Below are 9,097 nucleotides of genomic sequence, written 5' to 3'. Positions count from 1 at the left end.
TTCTGCACCGCCGCCCTCCTCGCCCCCCGCCCCACCTGCGCACCGCGCTCTTTCTCCCGTCGGACTCTTTGCGGGTGACCGCCGCCCGCTCCGCGGGGCCCTCGCCGCTGTCCGGCGGTGTCCGTTTCGTTAAGCTCATTGTGTACGACCGCTTTAACGGGCTTAAGCCGGCTCGCAGCGAGCATGCTCGGGGGGGGGGGAGGGTATGGGGGTGACGCCTTTCCTCGGCTCCGCACCCCCGGGCATCGAGGCATCGGGGAGCCCGCGGCTCAGTGGGCCCGGACGGAGCCGGAGCCGGACCTGGAGCTCGCGGAGCGGCTCTTGGCGGAACAAAGGAACTTGGGAAGCGTGCCTGGAAGGGACGCGGGCAGCGCCGCGCTTTGGCGGCCGTCTTCTCAGTACGGCTTTGGCTTGGCGGAACAGATGCTTCCTAACTAACAAAAAACGCTTGAAAAGCCCTTCCTAAATATGGGTGGATTCTCAGTGCGCAGCACGGGGGTGTCAGATGCGATGTTAAGAGTAGTCCTTTGCTGAGACGCTCAAATACCTCAGGACTGGGAGAAGCTTCTAATGAAATCCATCTACCTTTATCTAGGATTGGCAGAAATGATCACTTAACGGTTTATGTAGTTGCTCTTTTGCTTTCAGTTACTCTTTTCTGTTAATTTCATTAAGTCTTTGGAAACTGTTACGCTGTTAAGAGCAGTGATTTCACTGCCATAGTAAAAGAAAGATGATGTAATGGTAAGTGCAACAGATGTGGCTTAAAAAAACACAGGCATCTCTTCTGTATAAGGAAAAAATTGGCACTGGCAATTCAAGATTGTTGTATCATCTCCATTCAAAAGGAGAAGCAGCAAATTGTAGGAGTGGATTTCTTAAAACGCATGACCCGATCGGCTCGGATCTTCCCATTGATTGTATATTTGGAGATGGATTTTGTAATGAAAGTCAGGTTAGCAACAGTAAATACCCATTTCAAACATTTTCGTTATTTTCTTACTGTGGTCTGGAGGTCCCATAGACTGGGGAAGTGTTTTTGAGTTGTATTTCCAGCGCAGTAGGCACTAAGCCTCAAAAAATCCAAGTGCTGTTCGCAGTGGTGCTGGCGCTGCAAATTCTGACGTCGTCTTTGTGTGGAATTCACAGCTTTGGTGTATTCACCGTAGAAAACACCACAGAGCTTGTGACGTTCTGACTTTTTATAGTTCTAATGCTTTGTTAAACTATTAGAAGAGGGAACGTGTCCCTTTCCTACCAACATCTGGGCTTCATTTGGGAGCACTGGGTGCATTGGAAGCACCGTTCTGTTGGCTACTGAAATGTCTTTAGCATCAGCCCAGTAGCCTGCCTCAAAATTTTCTGATTGAAGAAACCTAGACAGAGGCTGCAGTCCAGTTGTCATATTGAAAGCAGCACTGTGGCTCATGCCAAATTTTACTCTTTGCTGTACCACCAGTGTGAAGATTAATTGCTTTCAGAGGGTTCTCGAAAAAGAAACTCACAACTGTTGAAGTTGTGTACCTGGATTCTGACATGCCCCATAATATTTTTAATTTTTAATGGGGTCAGGCTGGAGACTGACAGCAGCTTTTGTTGATGCCAAGTGAAGAAAGGGTGCAAGCAGAGTATAGGAATGTTTTAGTTTCGATAAGTGACACCAAAGAGAAGAGCAGTGGAGATAAAAAGCCCGGATTGAATACTGGGAAACCATTTAGTTTTATAGTTTGAGTTATGCACTCAAGACGTAATAGTGAGCGTCGCTTATTAAATGCCAGTGCATAATACAGACACCCCATGTCGTTTACGTTGGGCTTTCTTTGTATGCTGGGAATGCTGCTTAGTAGTGCAGGCTGTAAGGCTGAATCTCTCTGCAGAGTGCTGCGTCCTCCTGGCGGCGGTTCCAACTTTTCCTTGGGTTTTGATGAACCAAAAGAACAGCCCATGCGAAAGAACAAAATGGCATCCAGCATCTTTGGAACTCCTGAAGAAAATCCACCTTCCTGGGCTAAATCGTCGGGTAAGAGCACTGCTTTCTTTGCAGGTTTGCTGACATGCATTAATCCATTTTTGGGATTGGCCTGAAGCTGCTGGTGTCTGGTTGGAAACCCAACTTCACTTCTTGCTTTGTAGATCAGGGCTAGAAATGAGCATTACTGACGTGGGATTTATTATTATTATTATTTATTTAATATGTAAACCTTGGACCTAGGCATTGTTGCAGGCACGTAGCTAAGAGAGTGTATTTTTGGATGCAATTTCTCCAGATTAATTATCTTAGAGTAGGGCAAACTTGTGACTTAGTATGTGGGATAGTACTGATCTTGATTAATCAGAGGAAGCTTTGCTTTGTGTTGTACCTGCAGCTGGGATTAAATTCCCATTTCTGTAGATCATTTCCTAAATAGATGGCCCTGGGACCCCGCTTTCCATCTAAGCAATGCCCTCAGCTGCACAAAATGCTCTTGTAATTTGTGAGTCATTATGTAAAGAACCAGGACAAACTTTGACTGGTAAAGCTTTAATTCACAAAAGAAGTAGGGGAAGAAGGAAAAAAAAAATAAAACATGCCACATCATTTTTTCATCTACTTTCCCAGTAAGTTTATCTTGCAGCCTAATTAGAATCGATCTCTGCTTCTAGGGACAAAGCCAGGTGAAATCAGAGAAGACACTGAACCATCTGGACCACAGAGAAATTCAACTGATGCTAACTGTGGAGACGTAGATCCGAAGGTCAGTATGCTTCCTGTAAAGAGTGTGGTAATGGCCTACATCACTCTCCCTGGCTGCTTTGTCAGTGACACGCACAGCTGAAAGCACTGTAGAGTTTGAAACCTTGTTCTTAAATCTGTTCTTACTGTGCAGGTTCTCTTTTCCACGTGATGGTCTTCTTGCATGTTGTGGAAGGGTTGGATTTTTCTAAAATGAGTACTTTCTAGAGCTCTTAACTTTTCTTTCTTCCTGATGGACAGCAGTGCAGTGGTGTGAGATCTTGCTTCAGTCTTAAGCAAGTAGTTGTTTTTTAACACAAAGGTTAGCTACAGTGAACTCTGGATTTATTGACTTATGTGGGATTTGGTCTCATAGCCCAACACCCTGCTTCTCAGTGGCAGGAATGCTCCTTACATTTGTGTTGCTGTCTTTAGTAACGCCAAGATGTGTTTCTTTCCATGTAAGCTGTTTACTTGATAGCGATATGGAGCATGATATGTAGTGTTACCCTGGCTTTTGCATTATGTACAATTACAGTTAATGGGGAAAACAGGATGAGAAGAAGTCATTTCACTGAACGTAGGAAAAAAGAAAGGGAGGCCGAGAACGACTCACTCGCATAATTAAATGCTATAGGTGGAAAAGAAACGCCTCAGGTTTAGGTTTTCAGAAAAAGAACTGGATAGGTAAATTTTTGGCAGATATCTTTTCCCTCATGAGTTGTAAACAACAAGTTTTATTTTGGTAGCAGGCATCAATCGTCAGTTTAATCCATTTCTGTTATTAGTAGTGTATTGGAGCCTCAGAATTGTTGGTTAGATAAAATGTCGTGTTCCTATTTAGCAAATGTAAGATATATAGATTAGTAACTTTTACCACAGAAAACAAAAATAAATGATTTAATCTTAATTCTATTTTCTGCTTTATTTATTTAAATACTGTCTGATAGTTCTCAGCTTTGCAATCTTGATTCTCATAAAACAAAATATTTTTATGTTGTGCGATAATTAAAACTACAGACAGAAGCTAGAGCTAATGTCCGAGGGGGATTTCTGTGCTCATATCCTGACAGCTGCAAGTTCACTTTGTAATTAACAACTTTCATAGATTGAATGTTGCTAACATCTTATGCTATTGTGGAACCCTGGCTGCTGCTGGAGGACTTGCTGTATCTTTGTGTCAAGTTAGATTCTGAACAGGTTGATTATGAAGAGAATGTTTAGCTATTTGTGTAACGAAGGAAATTTTAGCTTTGTCAGAAACTGGTATCTCAAAAACTAAATACACTGGGTGGAATGGATGTTCTTGGCTTTCCTAGCAGATACATGTTTGGTGTTGGAAAGAGTCACTTAGGAGAAAAGAGGAGACGCTGATGGGTAATGGCTTAATTTATTGTCATTACTGCTTGACAGTTCAGTGTTCTGGTTCCTGTCAGTTCTGCCTAATGAAGGGTGCTGTGTGCAGTAGTGCTCGCAGCCACCTGCATCTTTCACAGTGTGGGCATCACGTGTATACCAATTGTACAGGCACTAGGGTTGCTTCAATTGTATCTTTGTTTAAAGTTCTAGAGTTAAGTTACATAACTGACCAGTTGATGAAGTAAAACTGGTCACTGTAGGAATTGGTGCTTACAAATCCATCGTTTTAAATCTGTTGAAACATGCATCTGGAACCATCTGCTCTACTCTGGTATCTGCCTGTGAGAGTGTGGTGTCGGTCCAGAAGTGCTTCAGTGGGTCTGTCAGAATGTTGCTTGGCAGAGCGGTGTGTCCAGCCGTGATGGCTTGATCAGTCACAGTGTGAGTGCCCTCCCAATGGAAGCAAGGTAAAACTACATTTTGAACTATCAGTTATAACGTGTTCCTCTCTTTTCTAGGGAGGAGATGGCGGTGGTGAAACATTTGGTGAGTAACTCCTTCAGGCTTGTAGTAAAAACGTTTTCCATTTTCTCAAAATAGAAGAAGATGGGAGAAAAAAAAATCTCGAGAGCTTGGTTTGCCTCTTGAACCCATCAGATCAGTAAAATGACCTAAGTGCTTCATCAGAAATTGCAGGTGGCGATATGGGATGTAATAGCAGAATGACTCTGTTAGTCATCAGGGTAAAAACGAGAGCAGTCCTGTTCATTTATTTTGCCAGCAGCAGCAACTGGCATCAAGATCTAAATTTGTGAAGGCAAGATGGATACCATCTTGCAAAGACTTACGTGATTGATAGACTATAGTACATTGTAGTAGCTTGTAATTAAATAGGATAGTCACCTCCAGAGATTTCAGGTTCATCTTTTTCTCTGTCTTATTGTTTTCCCACACACAGCAAACACTCAATTCACAGAAATAATTAAGGATATCTATTGCATCTGAAAGCATCTGCATTTATTAGATTTTAAGTTCCTGTTGCTTTTTAAATGCTGATTTTTTGTAAGGAAGTAAGTAATCGTAATGCAGATTTAGAGTAAACAGAGGCACTTCCCCTAGCAGCATGTATGTTTATTTTGAGGGCTTTTTTATGTAGCTCTGAGGCTGGAAGTCTCTCCTTAGCAAGATTTACCTTGAGAATAGCTGACTTCCTGATGTGAGGAGTGTGTCTGTTTACCACGTACTTCTAAGTGTTACTTCTAACACCTTAGAGTTGTGGAAGATCTCTAAAGATCTCCATATCCTGAACAGACTTCTGCTGGGAGGGTGAAAAGTTTTCCAGAGTGCCTGTTAACTACCTCTGAGTGCTGTATTTCTGGCCAGAATGCTCTTTGGAGCATCTTGCTCCTCTAGCAGACTGTGATGTGGTGTGCTGCTTCTAGTAGAACTATGCAGGCTTGTTCAGTATTTCCTTCTCAAGACTGTCTGATCTTAATTGGCGTCCTAGTGTGCGCACTTAGAGTTCATGCCTCAGACAGGAAGATGTGGTTTTGATACTCTTTTGAGTCTGCAGGCTCTGCTCTTCTCCTGGTGCTTGTTAAAAGCAGCTCACTGTGGTGTCGGGAGCAGTGGTGAGACGAGAAGAGATGAGATTGGAGGCAGCAGAAATAGGACTGCTTGGGTTAGCAACAGCTGTCTGAAACAGAGTGAAAAAATGATATGCTGACTCTTAGAAGTTGCCATTCTCACAGGTCTATAAGTTGTGGGCCTTTGGTTTGTTTCCAGAAGGTGATGGGAAAATGTTCTTAGCAAGTACTGAGTAAATGTTTGCTGGAAAGGGGATTTCCAAATAAGTAAAGTAACAAGTTAGCCTTTATAACTGAAGTTTACCACTGTTGTGGCTGTGGCAAAAATTAAATTTTTGAAGACATTCCTGGCAAAATAAAAATGTCAGGCATGTGTTTGGCTGTTAAACTTCTGCTGATGGTACTTCGAAAGGAGTAGAAAGCTAGTGCTCACTGGAAGTGGTGTCTGTGACAAGTACCTGAGAATCTCGGCGTGCTGTTAAATTAATCTCGTCCTGGTTGGCTTTGGGTATCTTACCTTAATGTGGAGTACAGAGTCCTGTCGAGCTAGCCCTGTCACTTCACCACTTCATACTCCTGCTGTGCGAGGTAGCAGACATGAGCTGGTGAGCATCCCACTTGTGCATGTGATTTTGCACTTGACATTGTATGGCTGTCTCCTGAGTTTTAAAGAGAACGAATATGCTTCCAAATAAACGCTATTTGCTTACAAATTCATAGCATAACTATAGTTTTAATAAGCTCCCATCATTAAAAGATGTTTCCTCTTCCAGTTTTGGAAATGATTTTCTGTATGTAACTGATTATAAAACCTTAAGGTAGGTGTTGGGGGATATGTACCTTCTATTAGTCACGTCTGTCTAGGAGAAGAGAACTTGTGCCTTTTGCAGAAATGTTTTTGCTTCTTGTTTGAAAGCTGTAGTTCCTTTTGTACTGGAAAGGTTCCAGTAGTTTGCAGTGTACTTGACAGCAAACTAACTCAGAGATTACACCCTTCCTGGTAATGAAAGAACTTCAACATTTGATCTGATTTTGTTGGCTTTTACCACGTTAGCTATTAGGTTAGCAGACTATGCTGTATCTTGATCACGTGAGGAGTGCCAGTGTATGTATCAGATGGCTGAAGGAGTCTCTAATAAGCTGTGGAAACTTTCCTGAAGTCTCCTGTGATAGGAGGTTTTTTAAAATTCAGTTAGCACTGTGTACTTGATTAATGGGGCTAACTAAAGAGAATTAGACAGCTCTTAATTGACGGTCACAAGTGACTGTCATTGCATGAAGGTGAAGTCTGGTGTTCGGTAGAAAGTTTATCATCATGAGTGCTTCACGGTACTCCAGCAGTCTGCTTGAAGCACAGACACTGGGATGAAGCACTCGGGGCTGTGTGAATGGTGGCCATGGCTGCCGTCGTTCCCAGCTTGCTGAGTAAGCAGGCAGCAGCATATGTGAGCTGCAAGGCTTTGGGCTTAAAGCTTTGTATTTAACTGCTTTGGTCACATGTGCCTGTGGGTTAGTGAAGGCAGCAGAGAATCTTAGGTTGCGTGGAAGCTATGAGCTGCCAGAGTTCTTGGAGATTATTATAAGCATGGATATGCAGATGGTCACAGACAGGTTTTCAGTGTTTCTGATAAAATCTTGCATCAAAGGTTTTTTAAAAAGCAGTGCTAAGTTGCCACAGCATTGGTGAAAAGCGTCTCCTGTGATAAGAAGCTAGATAAAAAACAGGAGGTGAAAGGCAGGATTTAGTAATTGGTGTTGGGGCAGTGGGAAGTGGTGCTGCGATTAGTTTTATTGGGTGCCTTCATCCATGACCTGGTAATGAACAGTTAAGTCTTCGATGGCTAAGTTTTGTCAAGTGGTCAAATGTGCTGATGGCGAGAAAATCTCACTGTGTTCAGGCCTTTGGCTCATAACTAATTCTATTAATCTGTAAAAATGTGAGATGCTAATGATCTCGTGGTCCTCATTAACTGTCAATGAAATAGATACATAAATTATTTGCTAGAGTATCTAAAGTGCTTCCTGTGAATAATTCCTTCTGTGTCCTGTCTTCACTTGTGGTTGTTCAGAACTACTTAAAATAGATGAAACTGGCATGTGCTTCCCGGGGAATGTAAATTTGAGCCTGCCTGTACATGGATTTGCATTCCCTAGTCTGGTCTATGTGAAGTCTCAGAAGTGTCAGATATTCTCTCCTCTAACAAAATTGGGAACGTGGTGTGAATCTGAGCTCTTGCTTGTAAGTACTGATGCTTCTGTGGCTCCATTTCCAGCACTTGCTCAGATTTGAGTTAAAATTACTAGGGTGGTCACACACTATGTACAAGACTTGATTGTAGCTGCTTGTCAGTTAAAAAATAAAAAAATTGAAAAGAATCACTGGGGTCCCCCAATAGCAGCTAAGAGAATGCAACTCTTAAATGCCTGAAACTCAACTGAAGGCATCAGAGTTCTGAAAAATATTTCAGGCAGCTGGAAGTCTGTCTTGCCAACAGATGACAGCAGCTCTGTGTGACTGTAAGCCTGGAGAAAACTCACTGATCTGCCTAATCCAGAGAAACCCTCTGGCTTTTATCATCCTCATCAAACACCTTAAAAAAGCTTCTTTTTTTCTAGAAAACATTGAGGCTGATGTAGAGGCTGCCCCAGGTCAGAATGAAGAAAAATCCCTGCCTGCTGCACCTGTTCCTAGCCCAGTAGCACCAGCACCTGCACCATCCAGGAGAAATCCACCCGGTGGCAAGTCCAGCCTAGTCCTCGGTTAAACCTTTCCTTTCCTGACTTGAACTTGTGTCTGTTTCTTGCCCATCCCCCCACCCCCCATGCTTGTGAACTGCACAACTTGAGCCTGACTGTACATCTCGAATTTCTTTCAATTAAAAAGAAGCACTTTATGTACTCCATCTTTTTTTTTTTCTTTTCCAGATCAAGGGTTTTTTTCCACTTTTGTCCTGTGTTCTAGATCTGCTGGAAGTTACATGAGTGTTTTTTAGTGGTAGACTTGAGGGAAAGTTTTATGAAGTATAGTAAAGTAATTCAAAGGAAAGTAGATAGGTTCTAAGTGTGCTTTAGAGGGTTTTTGTACTGAGATTTTTAGAACCCCTTAGCTATACAAGGGTCTAGAGTCCTGGTTAAAGAGGCCAGCAAATGATCAACAAGAGTGGTCCCTTCTTCCACGTGTGAACTTTGGGATCTAAAAGAATTCATTGTCTGCACAGGGTGAATGCCTTGAGCCCTGCTGTGCCATTTAAAGTGGTTAGTGTACACCATGCTGCCTTTAAAAACATTGGTACTGGACTAGTGTAAAGCATGGTACGCCAAATAGAGGGCTGATGACCAGAGTCACCTGGCCTGAGGCTAGGAGGGGATTTGTTTGGACTTTATTCAGTAAAGGTGGAGTGGATCGTAGAAATAAATAAAAAATTACAGGGCTTTTTTT

General features: G+C 42.6%; 1 protein-coding gene across 1 annotated transcript in view; it reads left to right on the top strand.

The window, feature by feature from the left end:
* JPT1 (Jupiter microtubule associated homolog 1) overlaps window positions 1-8,561 on the top strand; it is an 8,935-nt gene extending 374 nt beyond the window's left edge. Inside the window, exons 2-5 of the mRNA XM_003211601.4 lie at window positions 1,878-2,020; window positions 2,644-2,735; window positions 4,591-4,618; window positions 8,275-8,561. Of these exons, the coding sequence (XP_003211649.1) occupies window positions 1,878-2,020; window positions 2,644-2,735; window positions 4,591-4,618; window positions 8,275-8,423 (412 nt within the window). The 3' untranslated portion in view covers window positions 8,424-8,561. The remainder of the gene's footprint in view (window positions 1-1,877; window positions 2,021-2,643; window positions 2,736-4,590; window positions 4,619-8,274) is intronic.
* Window positions 8,562-9,097: the final 536 nt, after the last annotated feature.

Source organism: Meleagris gallopavo, chromosome 20 (genome assembly GCF_000146605.3).
Source record: "Meleagris gallopavo isolate NT-WF06-2002-E0010 breed Aviagen turkey brand Nicholas breeding stock chromosome 20, Turkey_5.1, whole genome shotgun sequence".
NCBI lineage: Eukaryota > Metazoa > Chordata > Aves > Galliformes > Phasianidae > Meleagris > Meleagris gallopavo.
This window is presented reverse-complemented; position numbering and strand designations above follow the sequence as displayed.